The sequence below is a fragment of the Mustela lutreola genome, chromosome 12 (genome assembly GCF_030435805.1).
Source record: "Mustela lutreola isolate mMusLut2 chromosome 12, mMusLut2.pri, whole genome shotgun sequence".
Classification (NCBI taxonomy): domain Eukaryota; kingdom Metazoa; phylum Chordata; class Mammalia; order Carnivora; family Mustelidae; genus Mustela; species Mustela lutreola.
The window spans coordinates 2,325,199-2,351,144 of NC_081301.1; the positions used below are offsets into that span (position 1 = coordinate 2,325,199).

Below are 25,946 nucleotides of genomic sequence, written 5' to 3' on the forward strand. Positions count from 1 at the left end.
ATGAGGCTCGAGATCCTGACCTGAGCATGTGCGTGGGTCAGGAAAAGCTCACACATGTCCAAGCCTGGCACTGCTCACAGGGGCTGAGCGTGGCCCACCCCCTGCCCCGTGCCCACCTGCCGATCTAAGCAGGAGACCGTGCCACGGACACCCGGGTGTAGGTCCCACAGAACTACGTGGCTGCATCCAGGCATTCCCAGGGACTTTCAGAACGGCCAGGCAGCCTCCAAGTTCCACCCTTGCCTTCCAAGGACACCGCCTGAACTTGAGCCACACACCCTGACTTATCTCGGCTCTGCCCCCCGAGGGTCACGCACTTCAGGAGAGAAAACCTGTCCATCGGCCCCTCTTCCTCCGAGAGGCGGTGGGTGCCGCCGCATCGCAGCCTTGTCCCACACGCCACTGTCGGACACTGAACAAATCCCTGCCTGACAGCCAACGGCCTCCCCTCACACAGGGCGCGGGTCTAGGCCCCGGGGGTGCATCTTAGCATTCCAGGGAGGGACTGCTGTCTCCTTAGGCCGCATGGGAATGCCTGGCGGGGCAGCCCGCCCCAGGACACCTCCCGCTCGTGAGGTAGAGTCCGGAGTGTAGAGCGGCACAGGGCCAGGAAGGCAGGAAGGCACCGCTGCAAACCTGGGAGAGACAGGCGTGCTCCTCCTCCACTAATTATGTCTCCGGTGCAGGCGGCTGGTTATTTTTTAAGGAAGAGCCATGAATAATAAAAGATGAGTTTTGAAAAAAAAAAAAAATCATGTTTTAAGTGATTTCCAAACCCTCGAGGAGCTGTTTCACTTAAAGCAGGACATGATTTTCATATGAGGAAGGTTTCATCTCCCTTTGACGCTGGTTATAAGCAAATAACCTTCCAGTCTCCAGGGTGAAGCAGAGGTGAGCGCGGCTTCTCGGGCACCCGGCGGAGAGAGAGCCGCGGCCACGGCGGCCTGCAGCCCTCAGCTCTGGCCGGCTTTGCCCCTTCTCTGAGAGCCTCTGCTAACGGTCCCAGCACCTCCTTCCAAACTGGCCGGACTAAGGCCAAAGGCTGTGAATGTGGCAGAACTTGCGGGGCACGGGGGCACGCAGCAGCCTCCCCAGGAGCGGCGACCGGGCGAGGGGGGCAGGGCACGGAGGGGCGCGGAGGGGGTGTCCGAACACCTGACGAGCCCGTAGATTACCTTGGGCCCTTGTCTTCCCGGGTAACCTGGTAATCCCGGCACTCCGAGTTTTCCCTGGGGAGAGACACGGCGTTGTGTTAACCGGCCGGCACCGTCTTCCACCGTCCACATTCTCAGAGCAGAGGAAACCAGCACAGGTCAGCGGGGCCCCGAGTGGGCTGCGGCTTCCAAAGACCAAAGGACTCAGAGAGACCCCCTGCCTGCCCCCTGGAATGGCGTCTCCCGAAAATCCTGCCTCAGCCGGTTATAAAAGCCAAGGCTCCTCAGGTAGAGACAATATGACACTGAAGCAAAAGCAACTTGAGGCAAATCTTCCATGAAAGAACTTTTACTCTTGAGATTCTGTTTAACCCTTTGTAAAAGGGTCCTAGCCTTGGGGCAAGATGGGGCGCTCTGGGAGCCCAGCCCCGTGCCAGGGCAAAGGGGAAGGGCGGGCAGCGTCCCACAGCCCCGAGGGCAGGGTAAGGGCAGCTGCAGGAGCCCCACATGCAAGACAAAGCCGGGGCTGCTGGGGCTCCCGCCCGAGGCTCTGGGGCCCTGTGGGAAGGAGCCCTTCCCTGCAGGACGGATGCTGGCCCAGGGCTCAGAGGGGCCGGGCTCAGGACAAGAAAACGATGAGCCTCTCAACAGACAAAGCCCCTGGGAAGGCTGGCAAGGGTGCCAGGGAGGCAAAGGGGACCCGAGTCAGATCACGCCCACCCCCCGGGGGCCTCAGCCTGGCGGAGTCACCCGCTGGACCGCCAAGGCCTTCGGAAGGGTCTATCCCCGGGGGCCGATGGAGCGTCCCAAGTCACATACCTTCTCCCCGGGGGGTCCCAGAGGACCAGGGTCGCCATTCGGACCTCCACGACCCTTTGGACCCTCGGGGCCATCTTCTCCTCTAGGACCAGGGGGGCCGATCTCCCCCTGCAAGTCAGAAAAGAGACGGTGAGGGAGAACCCCCCAGCCTCCCCCCACCCCACGACTCCCAGCAGCCGGTCTGGGTCCGAGAGTCCGCGTAAGACCCTGTGGTAGGAGCCACTCAGCCCACCGGGCGGCGCCCAGCGGATGGAACGTGCTCTGGTCAGACCAAACCAGAGCGGCGTGCGCAGCTACAGGCTCTGCTGACCGGCCAGGCCGCCCCTCCGCACGGAGGCAGGCGGCTCTCTTCTCAAGGCCGCACACTCCTGCTTCCCAGTCACGTTCTCCAAATGAGCCCCTCTCGGCTGAGACGGCCAGTAAACACAGAACTCCGAATCACTACTTCCCCAAACACAGCAGAAGAGCCCGTGCACGGGGACCCGCTTTTTCCCTTGAAGCCCCAGGAGGCATAGGGACAGACCACAGCCCCTGGCCGGGCAGCTGTCTGAGCACGGCTGGCACACAGGAGACCACGGCACGTGGCCCGGAGATGACAGGGTCCCAACACTGCCCCATCCAACCTGCCTATGGTACAGATGGGGAGGCCTGGGCCCAGGCAAGAGTGAGGGTCTGGGGGCTTGCTGAGGTCAGTAACCGCCCACCAGCCAGCGTCTGAGCGCCCACCCTGGCTCTCGGCCCACTGCCAACCCTCCAATTGCCGGCTCCCCCATGTCCCATGACTGTGGCACAGTCACGCCACCCACAACAGAAACGCACGCCGCACAGATGAAGACCAGAGACTCCCCTGTCCGTAAGGTCCAGCCTGTCTGCAGGCCCAGGTCCCTGGGTCCCTCACAAGCATTTTTCTCCATTAACAAGAGTCCCTCACACGTTTACTGAGCACCTAGAAAATGCCACGTGCTGGGCAGAAATTCGTCTGGAGGAAATTAAAATGGATGACTCAGACTTCTAGCTGAGGAAAGGTCCCAGCCCAGCCCTACCCTCTCCTAACTCCGACTGCGGGCCGGCCCACGGAGCCGGGCATGTGCCTGCCAAATGCCTTTTGTGCAGCCTCTTTTGAAAACGCGTCTTTGTAATAGAGACCGTAAAGGCGGGCTGCCTTGTTGGAAGCAGAAGAAAAAAGGACTTTGACCAGCCGAACAGAGAGGCCCCTCCAACGTGTGCCGTCGGGGTCCTGTCACCATGGAGAAAGTTCCAGAACGGCGGTGTGCAGCAGGAACATAACCGGGACATAACTGTGAACCTGATCTCTCCCTTTTATTCCTCCTCCTTTGATAGACGCCAAGACTGCTTCTGCCTTTTGAGCTTGGGACGCTGCGCTAAGCGTGTGGGGCTCAGGGGCTCGGGCGTGTTCTGAAAAGGCACCTGCAGGCCAGCCTGGTCAGGGGATAATTTTGGCAGCCACGTGACGGCCCTGGGGCCGCTGACAGCCACCCGTCCAGGTGTGCGTCCGTGCCCGCCGGGCGGCCCAGGCACCTGGCTCTCTCCTGCCCGGCCTGGGCTCACTCTGAGGCGTGGGGGGAGCCTTCGAAGTGCCCGCACCGCAGTGTGTGGCCGCGGGCCCGCTCCCCGGACACTCCCTGCTACGGTGTCTGCATCACCCTCTCCTCATTTAGATGAAAACACGGCCAGGGGGCTTTCTGCAGGACACCTGCCTAGGAAGCCACCTCCTCCTCCCCAGCACCGGCCGGCTGCCTCTGGAGCGGAGGTGAATTATTCAAACAACAGGTTTGTTGCGGCTTCTGATCGCCCAGGATGAGGTCACAGACACAGGGGCTGCCCTGGGTCCTCAGAACACACAAGAACAGTTGGCGGACCGGGATCCTGTGGGGGTGGGCAAGGACCCCGGCCCTCCCTGGACAGAAGGTAGCCCCTTCCCCTCTGCTCCCCACAGCGCTCCCACCCTTCTGAGCCAAAGGAACGGCTCTGCTGTCCAGAGTGTGGGCCGGAACCAGGGCACAGGGGCTAGTGACCACAGGGGACCCCAGTAATGGGGCTTAAGAACAGACAAGAGTCAGCGTGGCTCTGAGCCAGAAATGAGGGGCCAGTGGTGGGGGAGACACACACAGAGCCAGGCTCTGGGCCCCCCCGCTGCCCCTGCCTGAGGGCCTAGAGCTCCCACGGAGGCTTCACCTCCTTTAGAGAAGCTGACCGATGGCCCCAAACTCCCCAGCTTTCCTGCCCTGCCCCACAGCCCCACCGCCGGACCCACCCGCAGCCACGCCCCGCCCCCGCCCCCGCCCCCACCCCCGCCCCGACACCCCAAAACACTCACCCGATCTCCCTTGATGCCCATGTCTCCTTTAAACCCAGGAAAGCCGTCTTCACCCTGACAAGGGACGAGACAGTGCCGGGCTGCATGAAAGAGCCCACCTCCCGGATGGCCGGTCCCCACAGTCGGCACGGGGCCCCCAGCCGCACAGCCACGGCCCGAGCAGGAGACGCGCCAGGTGGGGGGCTGCTGCGTGAAGGGCGTCCCCCTAACCCTTCGCAGTCGTGGGGACAAGCTGGAGATCTGCGGCCCGGCACCCCCTCCCCCCGCACAGCTGGGCACAGCTGCCCATCCTCCCCCACAGCTGCCTCCAGTCCGGGCACCGCTGGAGCCCAGGAACCAGCAAGCAGCGGAGGAGGGCTCTTCTGCCCCACAGAGGCCAGGACCAGTGAGCGCTGTAGGCAGGGAAGGGCCTGGGGCTCAGGCAGTCCTGCTGCGGGGCCAGCCCTCTGTGACAGTCCTGCGTTTTCTGGCCCAGCAGGACACGTTCCTGCTGTGTGTGAATCTGGGGATTCACACGTCAGTGGCCTGCTGATCACTCAAGTCCATGGAGACACCCACAGAGACCCTCAGGAGGGCCACACGGGCCCACCCGGCTCACCCTTCCCTCCCAGCGTCCAGGCCTGCATCCTGATCTCACTTGTCCATCCGGGGCCTGGCCCTCAACACCCAGGCCGGCCAGGGGCTCACACCCAGAGGCAGCCCGCTTTCTGGGACAAGGCGCGAACGCGTTCCTCCTCAGGCCACTGCCGCTCAGTGAAGTGCCAGGGGCTGGCCCGCAGCAGCCTCAGAAGGGCCAAGTTCCTGGGGGGCGGTTCCTCACCCCCCTCCCAGCCCAAAACCAACTTGGGGCAGCGCAGTGACCCTCCTGGAAGAGAGGCCTGCCCTGTGTGACCCAATCCACATTCTCCCGGGCAGCCCAGTCTTCAGCTAAGGACAAAAGTGACGTTCTGGGGGCTCTGGACAGCCCCTCCAGCAGGACACAGGGCCTGGGTGGACGGGCCAGGAATTCGGGGAGATGGGACCTGCTGCCGGGGACAAGATCTGCCCTGCGGGGGGTGTGCACATCCCTGACCCACTGGCCCTCCGTCCCCACACTTCAGATGCCCCAGAACGAGGGCTCAGAGGTCTGCCTTGCCCTGGCCACCCCCGGAGGGAGCTCCCCAGAGGGAACTGAGGCAGTGTGTGTGCCTGCCTTCACCAGGAAGCCCTCTGAGAACAGAGCCGGGCTGGGGGTGGAGCCGACGCCACCACACGGAGGTTCTGGCTTCCCTGCTGTCCCTGCCTAGTGCCGTCCCGTGATGAGCCGCCTCGGACTGGCAGGTGCCCCGGGAGAGGACCCACGGCGGGTGCAGCCGATGGCCATGGCGGCACCACTTTCCCTCTGCGCCCGGCTCTGTGGCAGTGCGAGGGGCTGTCCTTCCCCTTGGGAGGCAGCCGCGTGGGAGTGGGGCGTGGGGCGTCCACGGCCTCTGCAGGTGAGGGGTAGGCTGTGTGCTGGGCAGGGGGGCAAAGCCCCAGCCCCTCAGCCCCGCCAGGAGGGACACCCACAGCCTGTCCTCTTGGACACGTTTTTCCTTTTGCAGACAGCCTGGCCCACAGTGTGCACCAATCCCTCGGTCTCAGAGGCCACGGCAGCCTCAGCTGTGGCCAACGCTGTCCCCGTGGACCACCTGCCGGAACCCCGCCCTGGGAACGCCGCCCTCGGAACCCCACTCCGAGCCACAGGCGCCCGGCGGCCCGGCAGGAAGCGGCACTCACCTTCTCGCCCTTGGTGCCCTTCAGGCCGCGGATGCCATCCGCCCCCTGCGCAAACACAGAGGGAAGGGAACGAGTCAGAGCCTCTCGGAGCTCTCGGGAGGAAAGGCTCTACACCCCCAATGCCACGGAGGGAGAGAGCTCGGCAGCCCCAGCCAGGCAGCCTCCCTGGCGCTCCCAGTCTCAAAGGAAGGGCTCCCTGGGCTCACAGAGAAACGTCCTGCCCTCGCGTCCCACGCGAGGCCCCCCGTGTCTGCGATTCCCAGACGGCCTCCACGGGCATCTCGTTCTCCTCCAGAAACCTCCGCCTCCCTGAGGTCTGGGGAGCAGGTGGGACGCGAGGCCTTAGCCTGGGCTCTGGAGTCAGGTCCCAACCCCAGCTCTGTGGCCTCTGACACGGTGCCAGGGACCTGGTGCCTCAGTTTCCTCATTTGGAAAGTTGGGGGTGAAGACCAGCATTACCTTGTTCCTGCTAGTGGGAGAGGGAGCCCAGACAAGCCCCGGGTCCCAGTGGGCGCTCAGTTACCAAGAGCAATGTGCGTCAGTACATTCAGGATTATTATTAATACACGACCACAGGTACGATCATATTAATTACTAATTAATAATAAGAACAGCACTGCCAGTAATAATCAGCTCAGGACGTACCTCATCTCTGGGCCAAACAAGAAATGTAACGGACGGACAGTGCTCTTCCCTATGCCCCCGCCCCACGGCAGCGCCGTGCCCAGGCCGGGTAGAGCCGTCCGTGGCATGGAGTTAAGTGGCCACAGCCTGGGCCCTCCGAGCAGGGAGCAGAACTGACCGCTGCCTCCCAGAGACCAGCTGCCCGTGGGACCCCAGAGAGAGGCCAGGCCCCCCATCTGCCTCCAGCTGAGGCTGCCAACAGGACAGCAGGGCCACCTCCCGAGACCCGTCTGGTGGTGAGAAGTTTGCACAGACTGTGCGGTTTGCCCGTCTTCCCGGGGACTGAGGAGGGCCTCTAGGCAAAGCTGGGGCCGGACCCGGAGCTGGGACAGGCCTGGGGGGCGCAGTCTCCTGCCACCCAGATGCACTGCAGGCCCCATCAGCCCCAGGTGACCGGAAGCCTCAGGGCAGACGGGGGCGTGGTCACCCTGAAACCCTGATGCCCTTGGGGGCGCTGGACCAGGCTCCTCCCTCTTGCCAGGCTGGCGGGGGGTGGGGGCGGGGGGCTTCCCCTGCCCACCACTCCTGGACCTAAGGTCAGAGGTCAGGAGAGTGCTGCCCAGGCGACAAACAGACCAGGTCTCGGAGCCCCGGCCGTACTGACATCCAGGGCTGGGTGACGGTGTTACAGGGCTGTCCCGCACAGAGCAGGGGTGGGGCGCAGCGTCCCTGACCTCGAGCCGTCAGTTGACGGCGGGCGCCCCCCAAGTTCTAACAGTCAGAAATGCCCCCTGGTGTCCCCTAGGGGCACGAATCCGCCCTGGTTGGTGGAGTACCGCCGGATGCCAGCCTCCCCTGTGGCCCTCGTGGGCCAGACCTGGGGGACCGAAAGCAAAGGGGCCCAGAGAGCGACAGGCTTTGCCCACGGCCTCGAGAGGATTCGTATTTACGGTCTTGCCCAGCCCGCCCGGCTCCTGCAGGCTTGCAGAGCGGTGGGGGTGCCCTGCTGGCAGCCAGGCCCACGCAGATGCCCTCGGCAAGGCCGGGGAAGTGGAAGCACCCAGAGGGGCATTTCCCCGGAGGAAGGGAGGCGGGACATGGTGGAGAAGAGCCGGGCCGCCCTCACCGAGGGCCGGCCCTACCGGAGACCGCTCGCCGCCTCTCGGCCCTGCGCAGTCACCTCCCTGGGCAACCCGCCGCCCCTCAGGCCGCGGACTCCCCTGACGGCTTCCGAAGCCCGGGAAGGAGAACCTATTGCTCCAACGACAAGAGCGCCCGGCGTTGCTTTTCCTCCCTCTCCGCGCTTCGAAGTCTAAGTGGCTCGCTCGTGGAGTGAATGAATTTTAATCCGATGGACAAGGTAAGAGCGTCCTCCGTGAACACTTTACAGCAAACACCTACAGCTCACAGACACAGCCCTATGCAATTAGCCATGTATGGGGCCGGCAGGCACTTCTGTGACGAAGCGTGTAAGATAAACCCGCGAGAGCTCGCACTATCAGCATTTCCGCTGAATAACCATCCTGGCACGACCCCCCAGGCGAGCCGGGAAGAGCCTGCGTCGGGGAGAAACTGTGGCCTCCAAGGGCTCCCGGCCCCGCGAAGTCTGTCCGCGGCGGCTTGGGCCGTCGGAACGCCACGATTCCAGGGACACGCAGCAGGGAGGCTCGGGGACCAGCCCCAGGGCTCTGGGTTCGGAATAAGCAGGTCTGGGTCTGAGTCCTGCTGATGCACTGATGTTAGGCTGACTTGGGGCCCACGACTGCCCCCTGAGCTCCCAGCCTCTCTGTCCTCCACCCGCAGGCCAGCCGCGGTCTCCCAGGGCACGAGGATGCTTGGGAGAGGTCAGCACCCAAACAACGCGGGGCAGGCCCGGGAGCCCGTGCGTGAGCTCACGCAAATTCCTCAGGCTGCGCTGGCTGTGTGCACACATCGTACGTTTCCCTGCACAGCAAGTCACAATCACTTGGAAGGAAAAGACTCCATTAGCTTTCTTCCAGCCCCGGAACCACCTAGAGCTCTCAGACACGACGCCACCGTTGTTCTCGGAGGAGGGAGAACTCGGCCACCCCGCCGCATCCCTGCCCAGCACACGTTCCTGGGACACATCTCTCTCTGCATAACCGTGTCCGACGTGTCCAGAGCCAGCATGGCTGGAGACCACGTTACACGACTCAGACGCGGTCCGCTCTGGCAGAGTAGCCGGGGCCCGGTGTGGGGCTCTGCTCCGGAGCTCTGTGCCTGCTGAACCAGGCTCTGGGAGGCTTCAGTGGCAGAAACGCAGTTGGGAATGAATGGCCATCTCCCACCAACTGCTCCCCATGCCCACCCCGCCACCACCGCTCCGTCTGCCCCGGTGCTGTCCATGGGGACAGGCTCGCTCTCTCCGGACGTGCAAAGGCCCTGGAAGCTGCCCTCTGGGCACCCCCCAGGAAAGAGTGTCAGGCTCTTCACCTTGGCTGAGGTGTGCGTGGGAGAGAACAGGTTTGTGTTTGGGGCTTGGGAGGGAGCAGGCCCCAGGTGACAACCAGAGCAGTGTCCCAACCGATGGACCGAGAGCCACCGTCCTGCTGTGTTATCACTATCACGACACACAGAGACGTCCCCTGCTGGGGATCAGCCCCATCTGGCCGCAAACAGTCACTCCCCCGCCTGCCCAGGCCCTCTGTCCCGGGCTCGTTGGATGTCCAGGGCTGCTGTGCCCCACAAGCCCAACCTTGACCTCCGGGAAGCCAAATCTCACCTTGACTCCTCGAGGACCCGGATAGCCGATTGGACCCTGGGGGCCAGGAGGACCCTGAAACCAAAAGAGGAAGACCATTAACTCCGACCGGGGTGGGCAGGCGTTCTGTGCCCTCCCCGCACAGCAGGAAAGCTTGCCTTCCACCAGCAAGCTCCCCCTGCCCTGAGCAGAGCGGACATCCCAGATCAGACCCTCGGGAGAGGCTCCTCAGGAGACACGCAGGACCTGCTCCCATGGGACCCTGCCCCCCGGGAAAGCAGACGTGCACGCTGTGTCCCGTGACGGGAACACCAGGGCCCCATCCAACGGCAGCCCCGGCCCCGCAGCTGGGGAGTGGGAGTGGGGCCGCGGGAGGGGGAGGGGGCTCTGATGCTTTGGGAGGGCGGGGGGCTCTGATGCTTTGGGAGGGCGGGCTGCCCTGAAGGGAGCACAGTCCCCACAGAGGCAGCTCGGGTGACGTGGGGCAGCTGCCGGCTGGGGCAGGAGACAAGGGCCGGCCGTCTGGGAGGGACGCCGCTGACAGCCAACGGGCCTTGCTGACCACTGTCCCGGTGCACTGAGCGGGGCCGGCCCAGGGAGGGCTGGGGATCCCATCGGAGGCACAAGGGAACTGTGGCCACAAACAGGGCGGCAGACCCGGGGGACTCAGGCTGCCGGGAGACTCCATCCCACCTTCAAACCCCCACGTCCTGGACCCCAAACAAACAATGGCAGCGGATCAGTAGGAGCCCCGCCCCGTCACCAAGCTTCTGTGCGGCCCAGGTGACAGCCCTGCCTGCAGCCCGTGTGCAGGGGGGTGGACGGACGGGTCACAGGGCTCCGCATGGGAGGCCGCCCCCGGGCGCGCACCAGAGGGAGGGCCCGGCTGCCCCACTCACGTCGTTCTGAACCCACCTGGCCGCCTTTCTCTCCCGGGGCGCCTTCTTTGCCAGGGTGTCCCTGCCAGGAGAGAGAAGGCCGGTGTCAGTCGGTGACCGTCCCCCACGGCTGTGGTCACGCGTGGGAGGGGGAGCCAGGCCCCGTGTCCTTCCCTCCACGCCCCCGGCCAGAGATGCGCACGTCAAACGCATTGGGCAGCTGAGCCCGGGTCACTGCCGGCCACCGGCCCCGAGCCAGTCCTTCAGCCCGACCCTCGGCTGCCCCCTCCGTTCGTGCGCTCCGTGCAGGCCCAGTGGGGACCTGGAGGAGAAGTGTGTGTGGACCCCCAAAGGCGGGATATGCCCATAACGAGGTCACAGGCCCAGCCCAACCCCGAGGGCAGGTGAGCGGGGCCGGGACCACAAGGCATTGGCTCCGCAAGGATTCTGTGCCAGGGGAGGGATGATGCGGGACGGGGGTCTGGACGCGCCACCTTCCGGGTGGGCAGGCGCCACACTGCCTGCAAAACACTCTCGTGCTGGGGGACGTGCGGGGGTGGGGGCAGACTGGTGCCCGGACAGAGGTCACGCCCTGTCATTCGCCTCGGGTCCCCGGTGCATCCCTGAGTCCCCGGGCAGGTTGCCTGCCAGCCGCTTAGCTGGTACGGACTGGAGGGGTCGAGCTGCTCCCACGATACAGGCCCAGAGCCGACAGCCAGCAGACACAGTCTCGGCCCCCGGGTCACTGCCCCATCCACCTGAGCCCCAGCCGAGCCCATCCTCAGAAACGCGAGCTCTCCGATGTTCCCGCCGAGGTCGGTCACTAGCTTTACGCCCTTGCGCTCCTGAGGCAAGCCCCGGATAAAAGCAGAAAGGGGGACGCTTCTCTGTCTGGAATTCGCCCAGGGACTTCGGTGACAAGGCGGTGCGGGGTGGCGAGGGCGCGGTCTGATTCTGGGCCTGGCTACCCTGACCCGCTGCGTGACCTCAGGGAAGTCCCTCGCCCTCTCTGGGCCTCCACTTGTTCACGTGTCAGAGGAGGGGGGGACTAGTTGCTCCTTCAGCTTGAGGGCTCTAAGCACCGGGGACCCTGTTCTAGAACACAACGGCATTGTGAGGACCCAAGTCTCCCGTTTCTGAGAATAAATACTTGTGGGCATTCCTTCTGCTTCCTGTTAGCCGTGCACTTGGATTTAATGCTGTCGCAAGCAGCCTGCTCGGAGGGCAAAGCAAGCAGGAGCAGAGGAGTCCTCTACAGGGCGGGGTACCCTCGGGGAGCCTCGGGGCAGAGCCTCCCGGTGCCCACCTGATTTCCTGAGGGAAATCAGGGGACAGATGGACCACCCAGGGAGACACCCAGTCGGCCGCGCTGCCTTTCCCAAACACAGCTCACGGCGCCCACGCCTCAGGGTGGCAGGGCTGCACCCAAACAGTGCCAAGGAGAGGGTGTCCTGCCTTGGGGTGACGGGAAGGGTGTGGATCCTGGCCCGCCGCCACGTGGCTTCCTGGGGGGACTTTATTCCAGCCCATTTCCGTTACGGACCTGGGGGCACAGGGAGGGCAGCTGGGGGTGCTCGAGCCCCGGGCGCCAAGGGGGTCCCTCGGGAGGCGTGCCATGCCCCCCACGTGGTACGTCCTCACTCCCGTGGCGCAGACGACCACGTGCCTGCCTCACAGGTGGCTGCAGAGACCGGACGAGCAGGTGCGCTGGGCACTCAGGACTGCGCCCAGCGTGGAGCGAACGGCCAGCTCGCGTCAGCAGTTACCGTAATTATTAGTTTTATTTGAATGGAAGCCAAATTTCTTTAGGCACATTTTAAGTTGCATTTATAGAATGAGAGGAACTACGGAGGCGGGGGACGCACCAAGCAGGCTTATTAAAAATGTCGGCACAGAAAAATACTGAAAGGAAATACATCAAAATAAGAGATTGAATTTTCCCCCTAGGGAAAGGCCAGGCTTGTCTCCCTGCTTTGCATTTCTGCAATACCCCATAACGCGGATATACTTGTATAATAAAAAAATAATAAAGCTTAAATTATGTGTATTTGATACTTTTCTGATTAAAAAAGTAATATATGTTCTCTGTGGCCCATCAGGCAAGAGCAAAAGCGATGCAGCCCCTCCTAACCTCACCGCCCCCAGCGCCCACGGCTAATCATGCTACGGACCCGCCCATCCATCCTCCGCACGAGGCACGCAAGACGGGCGTCGCGTGATGTGGTTTTAGTTTAACATCGCGCGGCGGGCCTTTCCTCGTGTCACTGAATACGCGCCGAAAGTCGGTTTCTCCTGGCTCCGGAGTACTCCCTCGAACCATAATTCACGCCCCGAGTCCCCGCCGTGGGCTCTCTGGGATGATTTCACCGCGCACCCCAGCGTGTCTGCCTGGAAACGCTCCTTCCAACGGGCTTTAAATCAACCTTCCTCTCCGCAGCCAAAGCCAAACCCAACTCGAGGGAAAAGAGACACAAAACCGTCTGTTTAAGGATGATCGACAACGCGCTGCCCCGTAACGAGAGTGTGTTTCAACGTCTCTGTTCCTGCAAATTCCTGGGAGACCACTGGCTGGCTGGCAGGGGCCATGGAACCGGCTCCCCCCACCGCCGCCCCTGGAGTGTCTGACGTCTGAAGGACCTGCGGAGGCTCCTATTCTAGGTTCAAGTGTTCGTTGAAGGAAGAGAAGTGCAGCCTATGGGCCCTGCACGGGGGTGGGGTGGGGGTCTACAAGTGGGAGGAAAACCAGAGCCACTGGGCACCAAGCGTGTGGAAGGACGGGTCAGTGTGGGGGGGGGGGTCTCCCTGGCAGAAGCAGTCAGGTCAGGGAGGTGGGGGTCGGCAGCCCACCCAGCCCCAGCACCCTCTCCCCGGAGCCGCTGTGGGAGACGCCGCTCACCCCAAACACTGCAGAAGATGCACGGTGGGGGGGGGGGGGGACACACACTAGGACATGCGCCCCCTGCTATCGCGGGCTGGGCCTTGGAGATGGCGTAAGGTGGTTTTCATTTTGCTGTCATTTCATTTCCTTTGCTAGTGTTCCGAACTGGGTGTGTTATTTTACAATCAGAAGAGGAAATCAAGTATGAGCGTAAGCTACAGGAGGACGCGACGTGCTATGTCCGCGCCCGCACACACACAGACAGCGGAGGCCACGGGGGGCCCAGGGCAGCTCACGCATGGAGGGGCAGCCGAGCCGCGGGCTTGGAGAGGGACAGGGCGGTGGCGGACGTGTGATGCCCGGGGCCCAGCCAGGGAAGCTGACGGCCGAGCCTTAGACGGTCACCAATGAACTGTCAGCGTATGGAGCTCTTGCTTAGTTTTTAACGGCTGAGAAGTTAACGAGATGCCCTGCCCCAAACAGGTAATTCAGCCAATCACGGTTTTGGAAACAGGCTATGCAGGCAGCATCACGTGAATCTTTTAAAACGAACCCAAATCCCCAGATCGCACCAACAACACGCAAAGTGGGTAGTGGGAGCGGATGAAGCCCCCACACCGACCACGCGGCCCCTCCCTGCCCCTCCCTCCGGCCACGCAGCCGCAGACGGGACCGTCACGGGCTCGCTATTTCTGGCACCGTCAAGTCCGGCCCCACAGCTGAGCGCACACGCCACGGACGCGCTCGTGCAGACCCGCCTTCTCAGCGCGCGATCGCTAAAAATACCCTCCGCGCGCCGTCCTTCCCGTCAACGCCAGCGACACGGGGACCGCTCGGAGCCCAGCCCACCCTCCTCGGAGCTAGAAACGCGGGCCGGGCTCCGGTCGTGAAGCAGCGCCCCAGTAACTCGAGTCCTGCTCACGCCGTCTCTGCCCCTTGCTTGGAACCCAGGCTGGGAAAGTGTGTCCAGAGCCGGGTAGTTACCGAGCAAGCCGTCGGGTCTTCACCCGCAGAGCAGAGAGAGAGGAAACGGGGGGCGAGGGGCGGCCGCGGGCCTGGGTGCCCGGTCCCGCCCTGGGGGCACCGGGGCCAGGTGGCGTGTGAAGGGGTACTCACCGGGGGTCCGTCAGCACCGGGCATTCCTGGGAGGCCTGGTTTACCCAAGGGACCCTGGAACAAACCAGAGACCCCGTGAGCCCTCCGGGTCACCTCTTCCCTGGGCTGCCCGCCCTCCACCTGCCCGAAGAACATTTCTGGAAAAGGATGCTCAGAGGCACGAAAGCTTCCAGCAACCGAGGCCCCCAGAGAGGGGGGGACCGTCGCCCTCTGCTGCTCCGGGTTCCCGGGAGCTGCCACCATCCGTGGGCCTGAGAACCACACCTTACAGGCAGCCCTGAGCCAAGAGCAGCACGGGGGCTTGAGCACCAGCTCTCGGCAGGTGCCGATACACTCAGCGGCCAGATTTCACAAACACAAGACAAAAGCAAACAACAAAACAGGACGCCCGGTTCAGGCTGGACGTCAGGCAGATAACAAACGGTCAGGCCCAGCTGAATGCCGGGTTCACTTGTCTTCCGTAATCCGGCGACCCCACGCGGAGCTAGACAAGGAGCGTGTGGATGGCCCAGCGGTAGGGTCAGTGAAAGACAGAGATCCCGCCGTCCCCTGAGCTCATCTGCTCCGTGCACGGGGCCCTGAGCGCCCTGCCGCTGGGGGAGGACAGGAGCTCGTACCGGCCGGGGACGACCAGCACTCCCGCCGCCTGCACCCTGGGGCAATGAGCTTGCCGGGGCGGAAACACCCTGCTGGCAGATGGGAGCATGCCCGCGCCTGCACAGCGCACTCACCTTTTCTCCTGGAGGCCCAATGGCACCCTGGGGGCCTGGAAGACCCTGAGAGAGGGGGACAGGGCAAGAAAGGTCAAGGAAGTCGGCTCCAAACGCTCCCTGCCCCCGCTCACCTTCCCCGGCAACCTCCCCCTCCTCTGGGCACCAACAACTCAGTCCTCAGTCACATCTAGGCTGTCAGTCCCTTCGGCAGGGACAGGCAGCACAGGGCCCAGGACACCCCAACACACCCACACTTCTCACTGCCCCCCACGGCTCGCTTACCTGGGCACCTGGATTACCCTGCTGTCCTGGGGGGCCGGGCTCTCCCTGGGGGCCCTAGAAGGAACAAAGGCCAGGCCACTCGTGGGAACTCTGGGGGACAGACGGGAAGAGTCTGTTCTCGGGCCCAACACCTCTCATGCCACGCAAGAAGGGGCATGGCAGAGGGGAACCAGGCCTTGGCACCCGCGAGGCTCTCCACGCTGACCCCGACCGGGGGAGCGCTCTGTCGTTTCTGCCAGCGACCCAGACAGCCGCGGGCAAGGAGCCCGTGAAAGGAACAGACCACAAAGTGTTCTGTTTGGCAGAACGCTTCCAAAAACATTGGGCTAACGTCTCCCTGTAGAGCCACGAGACCTGTCTCTCGTGGGCTTGGCCCACGGTGCCCGCTCAGCACCAGGCTCCTCGCAGGGAGTGGGCCAGGTTCCTCGGGGCTGGTCCGGCTCTGACCGGCGGGAACAAGCTCTCTGGCGGCGGCTCCACGCAGGGCCAGGGCTCAGGGCCCGCACCACCCTCCGCCTCGCGTTCCCACCCCGTCTGATGGCAACCACCTGGGGGGGGGGGGCAGGCCCTGGACGCTTACCACGTTTCCCTTCGGGCCTGGCTGGCCGTCCATCCCCGTCACACCCTGGACGAGAGGGAAAGAAAAGGAACACCGGGACAGAATGCTAGAGAATCCACAGGGCGCCCAGGGACCATCCCGCCGGACTGGGCTCCGTGTCCTGCCCTCCTGGTCTCGGGACGCCGCACCCTCTGGGGACGGGGCAAGAGCTGATCCCAGATAACCGCACAGGCGCGATGGGCCAGCGGACAGTGGAGCAGCGGCCCCAACCCGGGGTGGGGCAGGCCCAGGGAAGCCACCCACCGGGACAGGGCCCGATCAGACCCTCAGGCTGGCTCCTCCCAGAACTTTCCCAGAGGAGGACGTGAGGTGTCCGCAGGCTGCTGGTAACAGCACGTGAGGCATGAGGGCGGGGAGTGCCATGCGGCTGGCTGAGCTCCATGTCTCCGCCCACAAAGGCACACGGGTTAGAGGGTTCCTTCTGCCTGCGAGCGGCAGAGCCTGCTGACCTCAACCAGCCCCGGGCCACTGTCCGAGTGGACAGACGTGCAGAGGTGACAGGCCTTACCGGAGGTCCAGGAGGGCCCGGGGGCCCCTTAGGCCCCAGCAGACCACGTGGCCCCTGCAAAAGGAAGAAACAAGTTCCCACTTGGCCAAGAAGCCCGGCCGGCCCAGCCCCCAGGCAAATACCGCAGCCTCGCTCCTGCCAGAGCCTTTGCTGCCCCGCAGGCATCCACAGCGCCCCGGGAAGCGAGGCTGGGCCCTGTCCTCCGGGCCTCCCCTCCCCACCCCACCTCTCCACCTCGGCGCTGGGAAGCAGAGGCGGGAGCCAGGAGCTAACGGGGGGCTCAGAGCCTCAGAGCCTTTCACGCCGGGGGAGCCCTTCCACACACGCGCGGGGCAGGTGCCCACAGAAGCTCTCCTCGCGGAGGCCACAAAGACAGTCGGCTGCGCGGCGGGCTTTTGTCCAGCTCGTTACTGGCTCCCTCTCAGACCCTCCGAGGGACACGCGGCTGCGTTTCTGACACCAGAAGGCAGAGGGAGGACACGCTGCTGGGGACCCGGCGGCCAAACGCAGAGACAAGCGCGGAGCTCAGGTTTCTTCTGGGACCTGGACAGCCCAGAGCTCAGCCCCTCCTCCCCTACAGCGGGGGGCACGTGTGGGGACAGCCACTTGCGCTCGTGGAAGGACACGGCCCCAAGGCAGCGCCGACCCCAGCAGAGCTGACCAGACTCCCGTGGCCCCACCCGGAACCGCTCGCACCTGCCTTGCCCGCGGGGGCTCACCCAGCCCTTAACCAAGGCGCGACCACCCTTTCGTAGGACGTGCTGCAGACACCCTGGAAGAGAAATCCTTCCCACGTGCACTGCTGTGTACCTGTCCCCTTCGTTAGGTAGATGCCTGGCCCCGTAATGCTTCCTAGGGCTCGTAACCCAGAAGGCATCACTTAGACGCGTGGTAAGAAGAGCACTGGGTAATGGGGTCTCCTGGGGTCCCCTGGGGGGCTGATCAGACATCAGGGGATAATTTAGTCCCCCGTGAAGGTGCGAGCGCAGCCCAGGCCCTCTCTGTGCCGCGCTGGCAGTGTTTCTCCTCAGGTAACGTCGCCAGAGGCTTACGGCCGTGGTGACGCGGACGACAGAGGCGAGATGTCGGAGAACTACCCTCCGTGAAACCAAGTGGTGTTCTTTCTCGCTGAGGACACTCGCCTGGGCCCTCAACAGAGGTCGGCTTGGGGAAAAGAGCCGTTCGATGCCCCAGGAGAGCCACCCTGACGGAGGGCTCCACGTTCGGGAAGCGCAGACACCAGCAGGGACAGCAGACAATTGGATCGGTCCCTGCAACTGCCCTCGGACACTTGCCTGGTGCGCTGGCGTCCACCATACCCGCAGCTTGCACGCCCGCATGAGCACCCTGGATGCCCCCCGTGACGGCCCCTGGGTGCCCCCCGTGATAATCTGGGTCACCCCACCATGATGACCCTGGATCCCCCTTGTGATGACGTTGGATGACCACCATGATGACCTTGGACACCCACCATGATGACCTTGGACATGCACCAGGCCCATGGCCTGATATGTGATGACCTTGGATGACCACATGATGACCTTGGACACCCACCATGATGACCGTGGACATGCACCAGGCCCATGGCCTGATATGTGATGACCTTGGATGACCACATGGTGACCTTGGACACCCACCATGATGACCGTGGACACGCACCACAGCCCCCCAGATCCCAGCTTCTCCTCCGGGGAAGGTCGGATTTGCCCCACAGCCTTTCCAACGTGCTCCTTCTTTCCCTCCCCCCAGAACCCCCCAGCTGAGTCTCTGTTTCAAGGCTGACCCCTTCTCTAATCTATGCTCTAGGTCGGTCCCTGGTTCTGCCCAGAGCACAGCTTCCTGGAGCAGCCCATCGCCATGCTGAGGAGACAGAATGCGATCAAGACTTACGGGTTCCCCAGGCAGCCCTCTGGGCCCGACTTCTCCATCGTCACCCTGTGGGGGAGAAAAGCGGCCGGATTTTAGAGGTAAGTTCTAAAGACCGGACAGAGAGGTCGTGCCCCTGCCACTGTGCAACGGATGCTTTGTCCTGGGGCGGCTTCTGCCTCGGCCAGATTTTCTGGTCCCGGTACCAGCCAGGAAGGCCCAAAAATGCCCACACGCCCAGAAAGCTGCAGGAACGGGCAGGATCTGGGGCCCAGGGACAGCGGTCAGGAGGCCACAAACCACAGCTCCAACGAGGAGAAAACGGCACGGGAAGGATCCTGCGAGCAGAGGATCTGGTCGCCTTGATGGGTGACGAGAGGGTTGAAGGACAGAGGGACAGAAGCCAGACAGACACGGAAACGGAGCTCGGGGGGGGGGGGGAGGACACGTGATGGGGGGGCAGGCAGGCAGGCAGGGAGGGAGGGGAGCAGGGAGGGGAGACGACGAAGACAAGTGACAGGACGCCAGTGGCAGAAGCCGGGGTAGAAGGAGCCTCGGACGATCACCAGATCCCCGGGCCACCCCCAAGGTAGCCCAACCCCTCTGCCAGGGCCCTAAACACGGCGGGGGGAGGAAACCCGGATGAGTCTTCCTTCCGGCTGCAGAAGGAAAGGCTGCCCAGGCTTGACTGGTCCCAGATCAGGAGCTGCTCGTCAACACCCGCTTCTATCTGTCAACGCGCCGCTCCCTTCCCTCCTCCACACATGCACACGCACATGCACACACCCAGGCTGCACGTGAGCACAGGTGGGCATCACGCATACGCACGCACACTTGAAGTCGTGCCCGCACACATGCACACAGGTACCCCGTGTGCACACATACATATCCACCCGCACGTGCGCGCCCAGCCCTGCACATGCGTGCACACACACACGCACACCCCCAGGAGGACCCTGCTCGCTCTCCCGTGGCGCAGTGAGCTGTGCTGGGCACAGACGGGAGAAGGGGCGGGGACAAAGCCAGCCTGGGAGCCGCTGAGGACAGAAGCACGGCCGGGCCTGCCCTCCCGATGCCATACCTGCTCCCCTTACACTCGGGGCTTCTAGACCCTGTCCCTAAAACACCCCTAATACCCCAAGACACGGTGTGAGTGACTGGGGTGTGAGGAGGCGGGGCTCAAAAGCCCCCCACGCTTCTCTACCACAGGACAATGGTGCTCTGGTCTCTCACAGAGCCGCAGCCCCAGGAAGAGCCACCGGACAAACACACAGACCCCACAGAGCCCCCAGGGGAGGGCTTCCCCCCACCACAGCCCCAACCTCGCCCCCCACCTCCAGAGCCACCCACTCCAGACTCGCCCCCTCTCCCCAGATCCCCAGGCTCTGCACCCACAGCCTGCATCCGAGCGGAGACATGGAGCTCACACTTGCCGACACATCTCCAATGTGACTTGGGCATCTGCCTCCCGGAACTAGGGGCTCTTTCTGAGACAGGTGACAGCTGAAAGCCACTCGCAGACACCACGCAGGGCAGGACCAGCGGTCACGCGTCTCAGAAGTGGCTTGCTGGCTGTCCCCACATCCCACAGCTTCACCCTCCACCCCCCCCCAAGGCACACGCCTGACGGCCAAGCGCTCTGCTGCCAGCATTTCCCAGCGGTTCGCAGCCCAGAGCCCCCGAGGGGACAGGCAGGCAGGGACATACCCGTTCTCCATCGTCTCCGGGAGGTCCTGGTGGCCCAGAAGGACCAGGGTCACCCTAGGAAGTCAAGCAGGGTCGGCATTAGGCACTTGGGAGCAGACGCCTACGACTGTCCCAAATGCCCATCTTTCTGTGATTCCGACTGTGGAGGTCCTGAGCCCAATGGAGACTCCCAGAGCCACAGGAAGTCCGTTTGGGGAGCTGGTGTTGGGAGGCAGGGTCCGGGGCAGGTCCACGGACACGGGGCCAAGGGACACGGCAGCAGATCCGAGCCACACCCCGCGAGCTTCTCCATGGGAAGCCGGGGAGCACCCCAGCCCCACAGGGTCCCCTAAGAAAGGGCTGCCACGCTGGGCAGCGAGTGTCCTGAGGCCACCAGGCCCCTTCCCACCCATGGAGGCTTTAGGCCTTGCACACAGTCGGTGCTCAACAGGGGCTCATCCGTCGTACGGTCGGGCCCTGACCTAGCGGGTGCCTTTGTGCTGGTCTCCGTGTCGCCACTGGAGAACTCGGACAACGCAGCGTTGGTAAACCGCTAGGGCCAATTCTCAGCGCACTACGGGATGTGACGGGTCACCCCCCGCCCGACACGACCAACCAGCGTGTGTGCACACGCACGGCCACACACGCACACGTGCCCGCCTGTCCACAAGGTGCCGAAGAGACGCATCGTCTGCTTCAAATGGAACAGGCAAGATAGAAAGCGTCCGGCAAGTGGCCCAGGGCTGTCGCGTGGAGACCGCCTCCCACGGGGGGAGAGACGGGGCGCGGGCCGCTGCACGCACCTGCCCTCGTCCGCAGCAGCCGCGTGGGCCGTGCGAAGCGTCCTTGGCCGCTCGTGCTGCGCCAGGCCCCCCGATCGGACGGCGGGCTCACCCTCAGCCTCCTTCACCCCTCGAGCGCGGAGCCCGACGGGCTCTTTCATTAGAAGCTGCTCAGGAGACACCCGCGCTCTCCGGGCTGACCTTCCGGGGTCGCCGTGGCATGGGTTTCCACTCCCGCCACCTGGGGCTGGAAGCGACCCGGCCCCAGGCGAGAGCGCTAAGGCCTCCCGAGACGCGCGTCCATCAGGCTCCCCGAGCCAGAAACGCACAGACGGACACTCACCCGGTGGCCCTTCTCTCCCGGCAGTCCCGCGAGGCCGTCGAAGCCGCGGTCACCCTGCAAAGGAACGGGGGCTCCTCAGAGACCTCGGCCGCCGGGCCTCGGGCCGCACTCAGGAGCAGTGCGTGCCGTGACCCCAGACTCTGCTCCCCACACACCCCACTGCCTCAGGCCTATGTCCCCAGGCTCTTTTCCCCCAAACACCAGCAAGGCCCAGAAACACAGACTTTGTCTTTGGGCCACTTTGTCCTTGGATGACTTTGTCCTTGGGCCACAGACTCTGAGCCTCGTGGCAGAATGGCCACGGCCGTGCGACCGTCTTGCTCACTGCTACGCCCTCAGCGCCGAGCTGTGCCCGGCACATCAGCTGCCTGTGCTCATCCGGCAGATGGCCTGACCCGGGCTGCCAGCACCGTGGCTCCCGGCCACCCTGGGGTGCCTCTGGGAGCCCAGGTACAGAGCCCTGTCTCGAGGATGCTGCAAACCACGGGGGAGAGGCCGAGAGTATCCGGGCTTAAGTGTGCTTCTGCGATTGGAAAACGACTGGTCTACGGGGAGAGATCCGAGCCGACTTTCTTCCCTCCTACCGCTCCGGGCACGCGAGACCAGAGCCTCACCAGAGCTCGGTGTGTGGGGGGAGCACGTGAGCTCATCCGTACCAGTTACTAAGTGGGCAGATGGCTCGGACACCTGCTAGGGCAGTGACCCGGGTCCCGGCCACTCCAGGTAGCAGGAGCCGTCCACATCTCCGCGTGCTCGCTGGGGACGTAAGCCTTTCCTCTGTGCCGCGCGCAGTCCAGGCCGGCTCTCCGGGGGCTGAGACGGGGGCCCCCACGCTCACCCACATGCACTGTCTACCTGGTCCCTGCCATGCCGAGGAGCAGGTGGCCCAGCACAGGACAAGAAGGCTCCCTGCCCGTGCACTTGGTGTTCGTGTGTCCCCTCCCCCCAATGTGTCCCACCGTGTCACCTGCCCTTCTATGAATGGGTCCGTGGCTGGGATTCTACCCCCGCCCGCCAAGCTCACCACCCACTAGAAAGGAGCAAACTCTCTGCAGTTGTCACACCTCCCTGTGACAGTCACCCCCGCCCCCGACCCGGTCATCGTGCCAACATGTCGGAGAGACTGAGCCAAGCAGCACCTCCCACACCCCCAAGCCCCCACCCTGGATGAGCGTGGACCGCCGTCACTGCACAACCAACACACTGGCCACGTCGCCAGCATGACGGCAGCCATGGCGGCCACGGCCATGAGGACCCCGGGAGGCGGCAAGCGTGGCCTACCTTGGGGCCAGTCTGTCCAGGCATCCCTCTTGCTCCGTCACTCCCTGCTCGGCCCTGGAACAGAGGCAAAGTGTCACAAGGACCCGTGAGTGGGGCCTTCCTGGGAGGCCCGGCAGAGTCGCACAGCCCCACGTGGCCGGGCCGGTCGAGAGGACCCAAGCCCAGGCTCCTGGGGCTGCTGTGCGCTTCTCCACGTGGTTCCTGTCTTTGAGCCTCGCCACCTGAAATGCCAGATGCGGCGATGCCTCTCTGTGTTGGGGGTGAGACCACGCCGCCACGCCGCAGGAGAGCCAGCAGGCAGCGCCGTGTGGCCACGGGACTGGAGGTCTGAGGGTCTGTGGCTCCCGAGAGAGCGTGTCCCCACAGCAAAGCCCAGGCCACCGCCCTGCCACTGTTCAGAAGCTGGGTTACAGACAGGAGTCACGGAAAGCAAGTGCCAAGGATCGGTCCCATTGGCCACAAAGAAAACTGAGCTGCACGTGGTGGCGGATCTCACGAAAGCCACACGCCTGCCCACGTAAGCAAGACACTCCGTCCACGGGGGCCACTCCCGGACCCATCACTTCCAGCCACTCCCAGGAAACTGCAAGGACAAGCCCACGGCCCCCACCTGACTGGCCACCGGGACAAAGGGCAGGGCCACTACACAGGCCCCACGGCCACCCCGGGAGAGCCCTGCCAGCCTTGAGGCGCCTGGACAGGGACGGAGACTCGGCCAGGTGCCAACTCGCTAACGCACGATGTCGGCCGGCTGAGGACAAAGGGCTGACCCGGACCAACGTCCTCTCTCCTCACGTGTCCCACGTGCCGCTGATCAAACAAGGCCACCCCGGCGCACTCTGGGCCCCTGGGTGCTCTCACCCTGGGCCACGGAACCCCGCCAGCCCCGGGAGGACCTGCACTCGGCCTTCCCCGCCTTCCGCATCCCTCCCACGCCAGCCTGAGGAACCGCTCCCGGGGAAACGGGACAGTTTACAGCGTTTGCAGAGACTCACAGAAACCTTGAATGAAGTAAAACTCTTGCCAGAATCAGAACCAAGACAAACCCCAAACTGTCTCCCAAGAATCACCGAACTCCGGCACCGGTGGCCCGCGTGGAAGCGTGGGTCTGACCCTGCATGGGGCCTGGATGCCCCCAGCATCGGGGACCTGTGTCCTGAGGCCACACGAGGGCCGTGCCCCTCACTCCCGCTCACGACCACTGTTAGCCCCCTGCTCCCCCAAGGTCCCGTCCGCCCCGCACGCTCTCCAGGCAGAACGGCCAGGCAGCCGCAGGGGACAGCACTCCTCGGAGAGGCTCACACCCAGAAACCTGTCCTCCCGCACCCGAAGCCTCCTCTGGCTGAAAAGACCCACTGGTCTGGTGTGATGTGAGATCATTAGGCTCTCCCTGGCTTGTCTGGACGGGGATCGTTGTTGTATATTAAGTGTAAACACACGCCCCATTCAGCAGCCACGGTCATATGGACACAAACTAGTAGCATCCGCTAAAACCGGCCCCCAGAGTCCCAGGGACCCTGGACATCAGCCTGGCCTTCCCCCCGCCCCCTCACCACGCTGAGGCCATCTCCGGAGAAACGAGTCCGCCCCAAGGAAACAAGGCCACCGGTCGCTCTGTCGTCCCCGGACTTGCTCCCCAAGGGCCTGGGAAGCTGCCTCAGATAAAAACGTTTGTGAAACTAAATTAATGTGCTCAGGACAGCGGCACCAGAGATGGGGGAGCCGCACCTGCCCCAGGGAAGGGGATCCGGCCTTGAAAATAGTCGCCCTTTCGCGGAAGGGCAGCAGCCGGGCCTGGGGGCCCCGAGCAGAGCAGACTCCCAGCCGGCGGGACCCGCAAAACTCACCCTTCTTCCAGGCTTTCCAGCGGGGCCAGGCGGGCCCTGCACACCTCGGGGTCCCTGTCCGGAAGCAAAGAGGGCAGTGGGTCAGGCTGGGTCCGTGTTTTTCAGAGGCAAAAGCAAAGCCTTGCCCCTGTGCTCATCAAGCCGGCCGGTGGGGGCTCATGGGCAGCACCTGCTGCCCAAGTGAGGGCCCGAAGAGGCCCAGCCCGCCGCCCCCCGGCTGTCCCGCAGCTGTCCCGCAGCATGGAACAGTTAGGTCTGCCCCACTCCCAGCTGCGCACAAAGCCACAATTCCCACCGGCTCCCTTGAAGACATGCAGTGTAGGAGCCTCCATTCCAGCGGCCTCCACCTCTGAGGCACACGGGGTGTCCCCCCCAGCAGCGGGAGTGAGATGTCTACGTACCTGAGGCCCCATGTCTCCCGGCTCGCCCTTCAGACCGCCACTCCCCGGAGGGCCCTAGGGAGACACGGTCTGGGTTACGGAATGCACATCAGACCTCTAGGCATGGGTCACCCCGTGGGGCAGGGCTCCCCGCTGAGAATCAGTGGCACTTGCAGCCCTCAGAATCTGAGGGACGAGCAGTAACTTTCCAGGGATGTGGGTGTCCCCTTGGTTTTGAACAAAACGCTGGGCAGTGCAGCGTACGGGCCGGGAGCCATGAGGCCCACGCCGAGCTTGTTTCTCTCTCCGGGGTGAGTGTGACTGGGGTCTGTCACGGCCCGCAGCTCAGGGCAACGGGTGGGCATCCTTAGGGCCCACGACAAGGCAGGAGCCGCCGGTGGACAGGAGCAGCCCCGAGCCTGGCCTGATGGGGAAGAGACTGGCGCAGACCCGGGGCAGAGCCAATCCACCGCTCCCAGGGGAACGGGCACGGCCGGTGTTGAAATCCTGTCTCTTTGCAAACATCAAAGGCCACCGGCACTCCCTGGGATCCCGCTGGCCGGCCCTGCGTGTGCTCGGGCACACCCCATGCAGGGCTTGTGCAGCTGTGGGGGGTGACACGTGAGAAATCCTGGGTCTGTCCCCACTCAAGTGCTCTTGACTTAGGAAACGTGACTGTGAAGAGTAAAGACACTGGAAAGCAAGGCTCCCTGGGTCAGGAGGAAAATCCCAGGCAGAGCAGGTGTGGCAGGTCTCCCTGTGTGGGCGACCACAGCCCCACACCCCCGGCCCCCTCCCCAGGACCCTTGGACCCATCGGGGTGCCGCTGGTACATCAGGGGTTGGTAAGAGCTTAAGGGTGCTCTCTCCGGGTGATCCTGGGGCCAGAAGGGACTGACGAGGGACGCCCCAGCCCTCACCACGCTCCCCCACTCTCCCCACCAAGGACTCACCATGGGGCCGGGCCTTCCGGTAAGACCCATCGGGCCAGCAGGCCCCCGCAATGCCAGCTACAAGAGAAAACAGGGCAGGCTGAGAGACAGCGGGGTACTGGTCCTCACGGGGGACGCTCCACCGGGCGGGAAAGGCCCGACGGGACATGCCAAGGACGGGGGCCCCTGCAGGAGGGGTCAGACGGAGCTCGAGAAACCCGGCACCGAGTCGCCCCTGGGGCCTGAGCCAACCATGGATAGAACGGAGAAGGCGGAGGGGGGACCTGGGCGTGGCGTGCCCCCGCTGTGGGGGTGGGTTACCTGCTCCTGTACCCCCCAGCTGGCACCTGCACCCCGCCCCAGCCGGGCAGGCCCAGCCGGCGAATCGGGCCACGGGCACAGGGCAGCATCACGTGCACCA

At 64.2% G+C, this 25,946-nt stretch overlaps 1 protein-coding gene across 3 annotated transcripts in view; it reads right to left on the minus strand.

Moving 5' to 3' along the window:
• Nucleotides 1-25,946, minus strand: part of COL5A1 (collagen type V alpha 1 chain) — a 137,778-nt gene that overhangs the window by 42,247 nt on the left and 69,585 nt on the right. For all 3 annotated transcript variants that reach the window (XM_059143471.1, XM_059143470.1, XM_059143472.1), the window contains exons 14-31: nt 25,547-25,603; nt 24,616-24,669; nt 24,215-24,268; nt 22,368-22,421; nt 21,087-21,140; nt 19,983-20,036; nt 18,300-18,344; nt 16,410-16,463; nt 15,863-15,907; nt 15,283-15,336; nt 15,019-15,063; nt 14,288-14,341; nt 10,331-10,375; nt 9,437-9,490; nt 6,070-6,114; nt 4,312-4,365; nt 1,974-2,081; nt 1,176-1,229 (exon numbers count right to left, since the gene is read on the minus strand). In XM_059143471.1, coding sequence (XP_058999454.1) covers nt 1,176-1,229; nt 1,974-2,081; nt 4,312-4,365; nt 6,070-6,114; nt 9,437-9,490; nt 10,331-10,375; nt 14,288-14,341; nt 15,019-15,063; nt 15,283-15,336; nt 15,863-15,907; nt 16,410-16,463; nt 18,300-18,344; nt 19,983-20,036; nt 21,087-21,140; nt 22,368-22,421; nt 24,215-24,268; nt 24,616-24,669; nt 25,547-25,603 — 984 coding nt within the window. The remainder of the gene's footprint in view (nt 1-1,175; nt 1,230-1,973; nt 2,082-4,311; nt 4,366-6,069; nt 6,115-9,436; nt 9,491-10,330; nt 10,376-14,287; nt 14,342-15,018; nt 15,064-15,282; nt 15,337-15,862; nt 15,908-16,409; nt 16,464-18,299; nt 18,345-19,982; nt 20,037-21,086; nt 21,141-22,367; nt 22,422-24,214; nt 24,269-24,615; nt 24,670-25,546; nt 25,604-25,946) is intronic.